Source organism: Orcinus orca, chromosome 2 (genome assembly GCF_937001465.1).
Source record: "Orcinus orca chromosome 2, mOrcOrc1.1, whole genome shotgun sequence".
NCBI classification, from domain to species: domain Eukaryota; kingdom Metazoa; phylum Chordata; class Mammalia; order Artiodactyla; family Delphinidae; genus Orcinus; species Orcinus orca.
Genome location: NC_064560.1, coordinates 125781478 through 125796337, shown reverse-complemented (window position 1 = coordinate 125796337; position 14860 = coordinate 125781478). Strand labels below are relative to the sequence as shown.

General features: G+C 40.6%; 1 protein-coding gene across 2 annotated transcripts; it reads right to left on the bottom strand.

Moving 5' to 3' along the window:
• Nucleotides 1–32: 32 nt before the first annotated feature.
• Nucleotides 33–14813, bottom strand: TOX4 (TOX high mobility group box family member 4). 2 transcript variants are annotated; one of them, XM_004274104.4, is made up of 9 exons: nt 14673–14813; nt 14394–14462; nt 7122–7364; nt 5950–6210; nt 5373–5603; nt 3882–3962; nt 2766–3509; nt 1617–1780; nt 33–964 (listed from the first exon to the last, which is right to left on the bottom strand). In XM_004274104.4, exons 1-9 carry the CDS (start codon nt 14676–14678, stop codon nt 904–906), a joined length of 1860 nt encoding a protein of 619 aa, XP_004274152.1. In that variant the 5' UTR covers nt 14679–14813; the 3' UTR covers nt 33–903. The 2 variants fall into 2 exon arrangements, with proteins under 2 accessions (XP_004274152.1, XP_012390012.2); XM_012534558.3 differs by lacking the exon at nt 14673–14813 and adding an exon at nt 8692–8894 and having other exon boundaries at nt 14394–14449.
• Nucleotides 14814–14860: the final 47 nt, after the last annotated feature.

Sequence of the window (14860 nt, the reverse complement as noted above, 5' to 3'; positions counted from 1 at the left end):
CTCGAAATGTTGCTTATTCTGTTACAACTATGTGGCTTTGCTAGTCTATTATTCGTTTATTTCCAAGAAAAGTGAAATAAGCACATCTTACATTAAATTTAAATAAGTGCCTAGAGTATGCAGAGAATTAGCCTATATATTATATAAGTGAAAACACCTCTGGCCTATCTTTCAAAAGATACTTCATCAAACACAAGTGAACACAACTTCTTTAAACTTTGGTGAAACCTCTTATATTAAGGATGTAGCGTTCTGCCTTTTGCACTCATAAACTGTGATAACTGAGATAAGAGCGTTGACTACAGAAATATTGCAGAGAAATAAATAAAAGACGCTCCTAGGTGATGTTATTTTCTCTACAGCCCAGTGTGCTTACTATGTTGAAAACCTTTGTTCTCAAAGTAATTAATGTGCAGATGTGATAGTAATAGTTCCCTGTTTAAGAGGTAACCTTTAATGCAGCCTTTTTTTAGCCCCTTTAAAATGGATGCACACAGTGATGTTTTCTCCTAGGCTCAAAGCTGAGTATTATCCTATCATTTTAATAGTATTTTAGGCAAGTCCTATGACAATTATACCAACAAGTTTTCCTCAAACAATTCCCCACCCCTAGCCACCACCCCTATGTTCTGCTTGTTCATATGCCCTTCACCCTTTCCCCTGTTATTATCACTGATATCTCTGCTTGTACGTGAAAGTAAAAAGCAATTCCAGCAAACTCAATGGCCCTGCTCCATAGCCTGGCCCCTGTAGAAGAGAGACAAAAGGGGAGTAACGTGAAGGACATAAAGGACCATCATGGGTTGAGATCAGGCACTACCAGAAGCCCAGCTTGTCTTTTTAAAAACAGGCTCGGTGGACATGTTCCCAGCAGGTAAGTCTTCACTGGCTTGGAGAACAGGACTACTTCACAAACACTACTGTGTTTGAGTTTCTAGAGGCTACCCAGGCCAAGAAGACATCCCTAAGAAAGAAAAAGATACACACAAACTCAGAATTACAGCCTAGATATATTCTTTTTAAAACTTTGTCTTAAACAAATAGGTTGACATATATCACCCAATAGGAGTATAAAGGCAGTGGGCCTAAGAGTCAGAAGTATAGGCAATCCTAATTTACTTTGGAGGATTTGAGATAGGAAATACCAATGCCTTGTTTCATGGATGTAGGTCAATCTCAGGAAAATTGGGGAAATGGGGAAAATCTTCAGAACTTCTTCCCTTTCCCCCTATACTTAGCACCTTATTGTGCTACTTACCGCCTATCCATTCCTTCTCAAATTCTAATTCCCTAAGAGGTCTGATTTGCACTAAGGAGATAAGCTAAACTAAGATTCAGTCACCACCAGCTTGATGTGTCATATTTTTAAAGAGCACACACAGAGGTAATGTAACTGAAAAGTGTGAACTGCTCATTATGTCATCTTTATCTACATGGCAAATGTAAGCTTTTTTTAAGCAGGGGAACTTCTCTAGCAGCTTCTACAATCAGATGTATATAGCAACCTACTCTACCAAAGGTAAGGTGGTACTGATTATATGCTCAGGGTTACTGTGTTTTCCAACACAGTTTATTTAGTCATACTTGAATTGTAAGAAGGGGAACTGTAAGCTCACCTGCAGTGCTTCACCACGCACTCATTGCTGCAGTACTCATTGTCCCAGTCCTTACTCACAACGGGAGGGTTCTCACAGCCGGACCTCACACATCGAGGCTGGGGTGAGAGCGTCATAGGAGACCCACTCACCAATTCAACATCCATTTGAGAAGGAGACTCAACCTGTGAGAGGGAGAGAGCACCAAAGATGGATTGGATTGCTACTTACCTAGCTAGCCAGCTAGTCAAATTAACTCTAGGATCCAATGGAGCAACAGATGTTACAGTCCCTCACAGATGGGGGTACACTTCCAAAAGAAGGTGAGTTCTTGGTCTTCTCTATATCCAGCTTTAGAATTTTGCCATGCAGATTGACATGAAGATGCTTCCTATAAGGGGAATGCTGCCATACTGCTAGTGTTTAATCTTAATTTTACCCATCACTGACTTTATTCTACAGTTGAATAATATTCCTCTGAAAATATCAAATCAATAGAATGTGAATAGAGGTTGGGTCACCTCAACTAAGATCAGAGACTAAGAAGATAAAACGTGGTGCCATTAGCAAAAAGGAAAAAAACTTAGAGATTAATAGTTTCCTGGTTTTGAAGGGGTGGGGTGGGTGGTATTTTTCTTTAAAATGACTGCTTCATTCATTGTGGGACTATAGTCACAAACAGACCCATATTTCAAAATGACTACTGGTCAGGTACAAATTAAAACTAGGGTAAATTGGCATCTGTTTGTTTCTGAAAAGACTCAATGATACTAACCAGTTGAATTTTTCTACCTGTATTCCCTACCCATCCCCTTACTTAAAAACATCAAGCCAAGCAGTCAAGGTTTGAGAGAAATGGAAGGATTTATCTCCAAAGCTTTGGATCCTTGGGTAAGACACCTGAAAAATAACTCTATGCTTAGGATATATCTTTAGTTGACTACCGTATTACTTCTGCTTAGTTAAGGAGTAGTCTAGGATAGGAGGCCCTCTTAATGTTTCTCACCAAGAACACTACAGAGTATCTTGCAGGGAACTGACAGGATATTTCATACGCCTAGTTGTGCCAGGCATTAAATGCTAGTAGCAACCCCTGCTTTTATTAGGGCAACCAAAAATGCTTACACATTTTCACTGGTCTAGAGGAAATACTTAAAAACAGAGGCTCACCTCAGGAACTACATCTGTGATCATCTCACAGATTGTCTCAGGAGAGGTTTCCTCCACTGTGTGGGTCTCAGGGCTGCTGTTCACAGGCCGCTCCGGACTCCTTTCTACAGGTGGTGGAACCAAGGTAGTCTGCATTTTTAGAGTGGGTGGAGGCACAAGCTTGACCTGCAGTGGCGGCGGCTGCTGCTGTAGATTGATTCGAAATTTCTGAGGTGGGGGCTGCTGCATGGCCTGCAGCGGGGGAGGCTGCTGCAGAATGGCGACTTGCTGCTGAGCCGGGGGCTGAGGCATTTGCTGCAACGGAGGGGGTTGTAGTCGGGGCGGAGGCAGTTGCATGGAAGCTGCTGCTGCAGCTGCTGCCTGCAGCACTGACCTAGTGACGATCTGGGCTTGCTGACTAGGCTGGATAGTAGCTGTACTGGTTTGGCCTAGTTGGATCCCCCGGGAGGTCACCACTGTGGCTGGGATAACGGTAACCATCCCTCCTTGAGACATAGTAATAGAAGAGGGCAACATCTGTTTGGTAATAATCAACTTGGTAATATTGGGCTGACCCCCAGCCCCAGAAGATGCCTGGTTTGCTACATAGGATGAAAGAGTGGAATTAACAACAATGGAAGGAGACAGGGCAGGGGGCTCTGTTGAGGCTGCTGCTGGAGAGGCTGGCTCAGCAGTAGTCACAGGAGGTGGAGAAGGAGTCTGTGATGGGGGCGCTGGATCCAATTCCACTGTTTCCACAGTAGCCTAAAAGAAGACCAAAAAAAAAAAAAATCAGGAGATTTATTCTCTTCCCCAGGACATCCTCACTCTAATCACCTCCCAAGAAAAGGTACATCACAGATTGGGGAGGCGGGGGGTACGAAGAGAAAGAAAGAAAAAAGAGCAGCCATGTGTCTGCCTGGCTAAAGTAAACAATGAAAATAAACTCAGACTGTTTGGCAAGGTTTACGATGGAAACAAATGGGAAACCTGTTACATATTTTTGAGCTTTTAATAACTATATACTATTAATAGGTTCCACAGGTTTTTGGTGGTATTTACTTCTTATAATTGCTAATATACAGCTTTAAAAATGTTTTTATTGGTTTAAATATCCACCTACCCCAATCTTCTTACCTGACACTCTTGATTGTCTTTATAAGCAGCCAGAGCCTTCAGATACTCTTTCTTGGCAGCTTCAGTTTTCCTCTTATATACCTGCATGAAAGACAGACTGTTTAGAAAGTCCACAAACTCCTAGTAAAGACTGATAATCCTACATCATTCATCAATGAAAGACAATTCATCTCAGTCTAAATATTGACAACTCCTGAAAGCTAGTAATCAAGACAGCCACCATGGCAGACTTTCCAGTGACCATGCATCTGAAAGCCAGCCAATCAACAGTAGGCTTGCAGAATAGCTACACTTCTAAAGCCAACAGCAACCCTTGCTCACACCTGTGTAACCAGAACAAATCCTGACCCCCAATAAGATGAGTAGTCTGCTTAGTCTGGGATTGTATCTAACCAGTATACTTTCCCTTAAGGAAATGTGCTAAACTGTTTGCAATGATAGCCACAAGAATTCTTCCTGTGCCGCATACCTAGTCTTCCATCAACAGCTGAAACTTATTTCCCATTCCTTTGAATTTGGGCTAGCTCTGTGAGTTGCTTTAACCATTAGAATGTGGCTGAATTGACAAAAAGAGAACTTGGGGACATCTGTTTTTGTTCTCTTGGAATACTGCTCTAACTCTGCCATAGTGTAAAGAAGCCAGTCTAGCCTATTTGGAGGATGAGAGACCATGTGAAAGAGAACCAAGGCATTTCAGCCAACAGGTAGCACCAACTGCCAGGCACGGGAGCAAGGTCATCTTGATAAGCCATACCAGCTGTTGTTTGGGTACAACTGTAGGAATGAGCCCAGGTAAGAACACCAGGAAAAACACCCAACCAATTTACAGAATCATAAGAAATAATAAATTGGGGACTTCCCTGGTGGTCCAGTGGTTAAGAAATAAGAAGACCTGGGGAGTGTAGGGTAATGATAATTATAGCCATCTTCAATTTCAACTGTATCTTATATTCATGTAGTATCACAATTTTCATTTGTTTAATCCAGGTTAAATTTAGGGAGGTTAACTATAGTTCTCAAGTTTATATGAGGCCAATGAAATAATTCAAACTTTGCTGTGGATTTTAGAGTTAGCTACAGCATGCAGCTCACCAAAGAATAGCCTAATTTTACAGATAGAAAAAAAAGGCATAGAAAGTTAGATTCAGTGTTTTTTATAATAATTTTTTTAAAAATTTGTTTTTATTTATTTATTTTTTAAATATTTATTTGGCTGCACCGGGTCTTAGTTGTGGCATGTGGGATCTAGTTCCCTGACCAGGGATTGAACCCGGGCCCCCGGCATTGGGAGCATGGAGTCTTGGCCACTGGACCACCAGGGAACTCCCTATAGTATTTAGATGGGTATTTGGGATTCAGTGTATGGCTGCAACTTTTAAGATGAAGGATGATCTTAAATGCCATTAACAAAGAGCTGATATGAAATAAGAACACATAAGGAAGTTAAAACTTGAACATTCACTAACCACTAGTTCCTTGTTATTTGCTCACCTGTTTTTGCTCCTCTCCAAGACTGTCCCACATGGAAGCCACAATTTTTGAAACCTCCCCAAAAGTGGCATTGGGATTCTGTCCCTTGATGGCAGCCTGTGTGTCACGAAAGAATAAAGCATATGCTGAAACTGGTTTTTGAGGTTCATTAGGATCCTTCTTTTTTCTCTTCTTTGGGGCCTTCTGCTTTTTCCCTGCTTCCACCACAACTGTCTTCTGGCTGGGAAGTTGCTGTGGGGGGGGAAAGAGAGAGAATTACAAGAAGAAGAGAAGTATCATGTCGGGAGAACTGAAAGAAAAGGACTTTTATATGGGGTAAACTAGTCACATGAATGGAATTCTCAGAAATGCTAAAAGTAGAGGCAATAGGATTAAGACAGTAAAGTACGTGAGGACCAATAAGAATGGAGATTGGAAGGAGCATTATAAACTATAACTAGAGAGGCAGGACCCCATACCCAGAAAAGAGCAGAGGAGACAGCAGGGCAGGAGTAAAGAATACTTAGTAGGAGCTGTAGGTCAAGAGTTTTATCCCAGAATAATATGGCAGATTTGATTTTGGCAGGGAATGCCTCACCCTCCGGAATTCCTCAACACCATCCTCATGAAGTGAACTAGTAGGTGAAGGTGTGGTTGAAAGACGATCCTCAGGTGACTGGGCAGGTGGCAGGATGGTGCCACCCCCTAAGCTCAAACCAAGTTGAGAACTCAGTTCTGACTGATCAATGGTGGTCAACTGGCTATGCCCCATCAAGCCAGATGTCATGTCTGTCATTGGTACATCAATTGTAACAGGTGGATTGGCGCTATACTGAGTTCCTATAGAATGATCCAAGTCCTGAGAGAAGCAGAAGGACTAATTAAACACTAAATATAAAAAGCACTACCCTTCCCTTCCCCCCACCGGAATTCAGGACAATTTATAAACCCTCTGCTTACCCAGAAAGTATCATCATTTAAACAAACATCAAATAATTTGTCTACATATAAAACATATTAAGCTTTTTAATAAAGTACAGAAATTACAAATTGAGTACGAAGTCACTTCTTTGTACTCAAAGGCCTATTCCAAAATAACTAAAAATAACCAAAGAAGTCATAATTTTGGACAAGTTAATTTAAAGAGCAAGTAAGTTATTCAGTAATCTAGAGAGAGTGATGACACACAGGGGAATGAAAAACTTTCTCCCTGTACCCTCCTAAATAACGGCTCTTAAAGTGGCAATACACAGGCAAATCAGAGTGCATAAGGGCAATGTTAGAGATGTTTGGCATCAAGTACAGTGGGTGAAGATGTGCTACTAATGAGATGTGCTAGAAGCCCCAATACACTGATTTATAACACATACTAATCCACAATTAATACTTTTGGTTCAGTTTTTTTTTTTTTTCCAGACAGTTTTTTGAATACATCCCTCAGCATGCCAGCAATCACACTCACACTTGAATCCTAGGATATGAAAGCCATAGTAGTAGGGAAAAAACTTTTCTTTCAAAAATCCCAATAAATCATTTTCATTTCAGGGTTAACACTGGACATCTTACAATTTTAAACCAGTTTTCAAGTAAAATTGATTCAGATGATACATCTCACTTATTCAGGGGAAACGAGGTCTTTGTTGGTGAGCCTTTAGCCAGAAGAATGGAAAATAAATACTACCCAAGTGTAGCAGGGAATAGAGTTACTTATGTCTCCCCTAACACCATGCCCATGAGCTTGGGTAAGCCTGATAATGTCTTGCCCCTTACCATGGTCAAGCCCCCACTCAGGAGCCCCCCGCCCTGCTCCATCAAGCCATGGGTCATGCCCACAGGCATGTCCAATGTCTGGACCCCATACTGGGCTGAAAAGCTGCCATCCTGAGAGGAGGAAGGGTCTGCCAGGTCATCAAAGTGGCCAACCACATCTGAGACAGCCAGTGAGGGATCAGAATCCAAGGAGATAGGGGGGATTTCAAATTCTTCATCACCCAGGCTTGGTGTATGGAACGTCTGTAGGGAGGAAAAAAAGGGAAAAAGACTTAGTGGGAAGAGGAGGAACTGCATACTGCTAAGTGAAGAACATGGCTGAGTACTGGAGATTCTCAGTGTACCTCTTTTTGGCATGGATCCCATTTCTGTTATCAATTTCCTAAGACCTATTTAATTTTACAAATAAATCTTCCTCATATCCTTGGCCATATGTCACATACAAGGCTGCCAACATCAATCACAATTTTCAGTTCTTTTCTCTCTTTTCTACCTTTACCATCTTGGTTGTCCTAAACTATTTTGCCTATTGGTCTAATGAATGATTCTTTCAGCACCATTAGTAGGGACCCAACCTTTATAACCTGTTTAGCTATGATGCTTACAATCTCTCTATTCTAATAGACAGCAGTTATTTCATACTTACTACACCTGAACTGTTAGACCACAGAAATTCATTGTCAACTAGACAATTATACTTTGACTGTTGTTTTAGGTTCCTTTGAAGCAGATCCTAAAAGGATCATGGGAACTTTATGCCCCTCTAAAATATATGCACTTAAGAGTTTCCTACCACTTCTCCATTTTAGAAATCACGATACTAACAACAAATAAGATTTCCATGTGTACAAGATTTTTGGAAAACCCAACAATGCTAAGATAAGGATAAGAGTGAGGAGAAAAACCTTCATTAAGAGATATAGCCAGAGGGCAAACTGGTTCTCTAACAGTTCCTGAACACATTCCTGTCTTGCTCTGAACAAAGACTTTCTGCAAGAAAGGAAGAAAAAAATTATTCCAGGTGAAGACCCAAATCCTTCCTCTGAGTCCAACTACAATAATAATATACTATTTCTATTCTGAATGACGCCACAATTCACGGAGCTACAGACCAATGTCTGACCTAAGATACATTAAATGTTATGGTTCCTTTTGACACTAAAAACTAAAATGGCAGCATCTGCAGCAACAGAGCCTTAATAATGGCAAGAGACTTTGGTGTCACAGAGATCTGGGTTCAAGTCCCTTCTCTGCCATTTACTATACGACCTTGAATGGATTTTCCTCATCTATAAAATGGGACTTGTAATGGTAATCTCCTTATATTCTGCAAAGGACCAGCCCTCATAAACTATGAGCATTTATGGGATTTAGTATACAAAACTTTATCACATGGCCTGATATATATAACTGCTTAATGATAATATTAATATCCTAATTATTTAACTTAACACCTGCCCCAACCAATTACCACAGATTGCTGGAATTTTAGAAACTTTAAATTCTATCAACCTTGTCACATGGCACAGTAAATACCAACTGATTCAGATCAAATTAAATAGGTACTCACAGTTTCGGGGGTTTTTTCATGATTAAGTAAAGCATTCTTTAGGAATTCCTCAAGACTTTTCCAAACCCAGAAAGGGTCTCACTAATATCAGCATTTTTAAATTTTGCTAGAAAGAATATTTCCAGCTAGTAAAACCAGGGAGAAAGAGCATGCCTGTGAAATGCTTGATTTCTCTGAAATCACATCACACTGAGAGAAGTTTCCTAAACGACAAAAAGATATGTATATAGCTTCATTTCTATATTTTCCTTCTCCAAGAGCCTTACTATTTTACTTAGCATGGTAAAAATTTGTGATATAACATGAGAGGAGCATACATAAAGAGCATGGGAGCAGACAATTCTTTAGGAAAAACTAAAACTCTCCCCAAGAACTGAACTTTTCTCAGTACACAACTCATTTTTGTTATTGTGTGGAAGTTGTTAACTTCAGGTCCATGATTTTTTTCTGAGATTTCAGTTTAAGTTCATGTGCTCATTTTTCAGGAAGAAGAGTACAAAGATTTTTACCAAATTCTCATGCAAACAAACAAAAGTTACAGGGGCAGGAAAAAGGACCTGGGGAAACATTTACTGTACTAGATTTATAGTTGTATAATAGTGGTGTACAATTTTTTAAGAGGATACAGCAAAAGTAAAGCAAAAAATGACTATCCTATTCTGCTTACCACAATAAAAAAGCAACTCTGCCAAGATATGAAAATGATACTATTAATGAGAACTGAAAAAGAATAAAAACTCATATCCAAAACAGGAGACCAGTGTTCTGCAAAGGACCAGCCCTCATAAACTATCTGGAGCGCTCTCATGGAGTACACTAAAAAACCAGACATGTAGAGATTCCATAGTAACCAATTAACAAGACATTCTTTCTATGTACCACCCCCTGGAATGTGGAAACAGCTTTGTTATTCAGTATCTGTGGCTTTAATGGTGTTTTTTTTTATTTTGTTTTATTTGTTTCTTCCTTTAAAAAAGAAGAGTAAAATAATGGTAATGATCAAGAATACAGAAAGGTAAACCACACACATACTAGAATAGAGATCCACTCTAAATCTTTTACTACCACAAGTTATCTGTAAGATTATAGGTAAATCCAATATCTAAAGTTATTTTATTTTAGTGGATTCACCACATAACTAAATCATACTCTAGATTGTCAAACATAAAATAAAGATAAAACTGTAGCAAATATTAAAGTAAAAATAAATGATTTGGACACAGAAGGTGGAAATAGGAACATGATACCACTACCTTCTCAACTCAGCTTTTGTTTCCTTCTCTGTTAAATTCCTGGGCCTTTATGAGGAAGAAAGCAGTTTGGGAATTACACTTTATAAGCAAGGATGCTTAGCATTGAGAGAACCAAAATATAAAAAAATACCATTTCCCTATCTTTTCACATTCCTCTATATCAAAGCACACAATCCAGTATTTCTTTAAGTACTTTCTTGTGTAGATTATTCATTTTAAGGAAATTTATTTTAATCAAACACCTATTTATTCAACATTACCCCGGTACTACAGATTATTAAAATAGTTTAATTGTTTTTAAAAACTAATACAGTAGTGAAAATTTTAACTATTCAGCCTGAAATCATTAACTGGTTCTAATGATTACTTTTCCTAACTAAGGATAGTTACCTTTATAACTTATTTCCCCAGAGTGCTCAAAGCACAATATCATTATTTAAGTGCCAGCCTAAACAAGAGAAACAGAAAGATTAAACTCCCTTCAGATTATACAGCTTTCCTATCTCAAGCAATGCTGTAATAAATGCTAAGCCTTCCTCTCTGGGACATGTACTTTTAAAAAATTATTATTATTTCTTATTTTACTGAGGCATAACTTATGTAAAGCACATAAATTTTAAGTGTATGGCCCAATGAATTTTTACATACGTAAACACCCAATTAACTACCACCCAGATAAAGATACAGAACATTTCCATCACTCTAAAAGATTTTCTCATGCTCCTTCCTAGTCAATACTCCCTCCCTTCCACAACAGGTAGCAGTATTCTGATCTCCATCAGCATAGTTTAGTGTTGTCTATTCTTGATCTTCATTAAAAAATGAACTCATGGGGACTTCCTTGGCAGTACAGTGGTTAAGAGTCCACGCTTCCACTGCAGGAGGCACAGGTTTGATCCCTGCTCAGGGAACTAAGATCCCGCATGCTGTCAGGTGCACCGTCCGCCACCCCCCCGCCAAAAAAAAAAGAACTATTATAGTGTCTACCCTTTTTTGTCTGGCTTCTTTTACTCAGTAATATATTTTTGAGATCACCCAGGGTGCATTTATTAGTAGTTCATGCTTTTTTATTGCTGTGTTGCATTCCTTTTAACAAATTAGTTTATAGACATCTGGTTTTGTTTCCACTGTTTAGCTATATAAATAAAGTTGCTGTGAACATGTTTCGGTTAGTATATGCACTCATTTCTCTTACGTATATATCAAGGAGTGGAATTACCAGGTTACAGGGTAGGTATATGTTTATCTTTAGTAGATACTGCTAGTTTTCCAAAGAAGCTGAATCAATTTACACTCTCACCAGCAATGATTAAGAGTTATCTATATCCTTGCCAACTCCTGGAATTGTCTTTTAAATTTTCAACATTCTGATGGGTGTGAAATGGTATCTCATTGTGATTTTAATTGGCATTTCCCTAATGAGTGACGATGACAATGACACTTTTTCATACGCCTAATGACAATTTGGATATCCTTTCTTGTGAGGTGCAAGTTTATTTATTTTATTTTTTTAAATTTATTTATTTTTGGCCACGTTGGGTTTTCGTTGCAGTGCGTGGGATTCTCATTGCGGTGGCTTCTCTTGTTGCAGAGCACGGGCACTAGGCGCATGGGCTTCAGTAGTTGTGGCAGGTGGGTTTCAATAGTTGTGGCTTGCGTGCTTTAGAGCACAGGCTTGGTAGTTGTGGCACAGGGGCTTAGTTGCTCCATGGCATGTGGGATCTTCCCAGACCAGGGTTCGAACCCGTGTCCCCTGCATTGGCAGGCAGATTCTCAACCACTGCGCCACCAGGGAAGCCCTGAGGTGCGAGTTTAAATATTTTGCCCATTTTAAAATGGGATTCTTTATTTTATTCTGCAGAAGTATTTGAATATATTCTGAATATGAGCCAGATACATGTATTAAAATATCTTCTCCCAGTCTGTGAATTTCGGGAATTCCCTGGTAGTCCAGTGGTTGGCACTCGGTGCTCTCACTGCCAGGGCCAGGCTTGATCCCTGGTCAGGGAACTAAGATCCCACAAGCTGCATGGTGTAACCAAAAAAAAAAAAAAGGTTCTTAATTTCAATGAAGTCCAATTTTTCAACTTTTTTATGGTTATTACTTTTGTGGACATTTCTTTTTCTTGCAAGAAAACTCTAAAACTTACTCTTCTAAAAGAAAAAAATTTTTTTAATTACCTTTATCTAGTTCTAAGACATATTTGGGGTGGCTCACAGTAAGACCAGAAAAAACAAAAACCACAAACCAATTGAAATAAAAGAAAAACAAATTAAAAAACTGAAACAACAACAAAACCAAACAAACAAGGGGGGAAAGAAAGGTGAAGAAGTTGTAATGACAAGGAGAAATGTTAAAACACTGACAGGGCTCTAGGCTAAAGGAATCCACTGAAATTTAGTTATGAGCTTCTTGGCAAAATAGTTTTTTAAAACATTTCTTAAAGTCATAAAAGCAAAAACAAAGGATAGACTCAAACCCGGAAAGTTTCTTGATGAGCCCAGTGTGAAATTTACAACACTCTAAAGAAATTTAAGGACTTCCCTGGTGGCACAGTGGTTAAGAATCTGCCTGCCAATGCAGGGGTCACGGGTTTGAGCCCTGGTCCGGAAGATCCCACATGCCGCATAGTAACTAAGCCCATGAGCCACAACTACTGAGCCTGTGTTCTAGAGCCTGCACGCCTAGAGCCCGTGCTCCGCAACAAGAGAAGCCCAGCACTGCAACAAAGAGTAGCCCCGGCTCGCTGCAACTAGAGAAAGCTCTCGCGCAGCAATGAAGACACAACGCAGCCATAAATAAATAAATATAAAAAAAGAAATTTAAATGTGGAGACCTGATTCAGAAGAAATTGGCAATGATGCGTTTTCATGTGGATGAGCCCAATGTGAAATTTACAGCACTCCAAACAGTGAAATTAAACCATGGAGCTATCACTCAGAAGAAACTAGCAAAGAGACAGCAAAGCATCAAACAGATTTTTGTTTTATATTGTTTCTAAATTTGCTGCTTATCTGATTCACACTTTCCCCAGCTTAGAAGAATAATAATGAATAGTAATCACGATAAAGCAGTTTAAAAAAAGCAAATGCTCCTTGCTAATCTAATTCTCATCCACGAAAACATTAAATTTTGTTATAAGTTCATTCAACAGCAATTGATAATTCTAGATACAAAACACTGATGCAAATGGTTTACACAACGTTTTTAAAAAAACTAAAATCCTCAAAAGATAGTACAAAGTTCAAGACTTCAGTTTCTCAAAGACCGAAAAATTTATTTTTCTGTTCCATCTTACTCTTTTGCCTTGCCTAAGCAAATGATACGCTTACGACAATATTTCAACTAAAACTCTTCCACGAATACTAAAGGACCTCACCATGATCGTTACTTCTACTTCACATCATCATAAAAAACTATTATTACAGCCATCTGACAGCTGGGGAAACTTGTGACATACAAGGGTGAAGTAACCTGCCCAAACTCTGAGTCACTGGCAAACAGAAATGCATGGTCTAGGGACTTCCCTGGTGGCGTAGTGGTTGAGAATCTGCCTGCCAATGCAGGGGACAGGGGTTCGAGCCCTGGTCCGGGAAGATCCTACATGCCGTGGAGCAACTAAGCCCGTGCGCCACAACTACTGAGCCCGTGCGCCACAACTACTGAGCCTGCACTCTAGAGCCCGCGCGCCACAACTACTGAAGCCCGTACACCCTAGAGCCCGTACTCCACAGCAAGAAAGGCCACCGCAATGAGAAGCCCGCGGACCGCAAAGATGAGTAGCCCCGCTCGCCGCAACTAGAGAAAGCCTGTACGCAGGAACGAAGACCCAACGCAGCCAAAAATAAGTAAAATAAATAAATTTATTCAAAAAAAAGAAATGCATGGTCTACTCAACTCCCTTCATGTTTTCTGGCAACTATTTCCTTTCATCCTGTCACTAGCAAAACAAGCTAACACCATGTAAGTAAACATAACTATTAACTTTTCCAAAAATCACTGGGTAGGAAATTTAAATGAAACAAAGACCCCTTCAACAAAGTATGTTTTAAAAATGAACACATTCCACAGTTAACCTCTGGTAGGTAAATTCCTTCCCTGTCTCAAATTTCTTTGGCTTAAACAATTTTTCCCCGCTGCGATCTCCCAAGATTATTGTAGTTATTTCTCCTCCACGAAAGGAGACAATTCCACTCTGTATTCCAATCCAGATCAGTCTGAAATAGGTTCGGTCTTTTCCAACGTCCTGCTTTTCTGATGACAGCAGCTTCCCGGGCCATCCCCATGGTCCTCATAGCCTGTGGAGGCAGCTGCCACTTTTCTCCAAACATCAATCGCGGACCCCGTTCCCAACACCCGGCCCCTGGCGTCCGCGCTCTCCTCCCCACCACCCGGCCCCGCCGCTGCCTCACGCCCTCCCCCCCGCAGCGTCGGCAGCTCGTGCTCACCTCGGCCCCTGACAGGAAGGGGTGCGAGGGCCCTGTGATCGTCAGGTAATTGTCATTTCCTCCGGGAAACTGGAAACCAAAAGAAAGCCGCGGGGATAAGTTAGGGGAAGCAAGGAGTTGGCTCGGAGCGACAGATTCTGACCCCGACATTATGACATCACTCCCCAAACCCTGCTCTCTCTCCCCTCCCGTCAGCAGCCTCTCCGCCCGGCTTCCCGCCTCTGCTTCAACCCCGTTACCCAGGCTCTCTCGCCAGCCTTCTAACTCTGAAGAGCCTACCTCCATCTTCACACAACGCCTACCACGGTCTCAGTGCCCTCATCGCTCCCACCGCCCCACTGGACACGGAACTGCCGTCATTTCCGCAACGACGTGCGTCGCTCTCCGCTGATTGGAAGGAGCGCCGTGGGGCTGTTGCGAGTCAGCCCGGGAAGGCCGAGAGCACTGAAAGGCTAGCTATCTCCCCC

Bases quoted from the DNA above. Each gene is read 5' to 3' on its own strand.
- TOX4 (XM_004274104.4), bottom strand. The intron at 7,365-14,393 runs GTGAGCACGAGC...TCCTCCCTACAG, and splicing joins CCTTCCTGTCAGGGGCCGAG to ACGTTCCATACACCAAGCCT. The intron at 1,781-2,765 runs GTGAGCCTCTGT...TCCCTCTCACAG, and splicing joins TCACAGATGTAGTTCCTGAG to GTTGAGTCTCCTTCTCAAAT.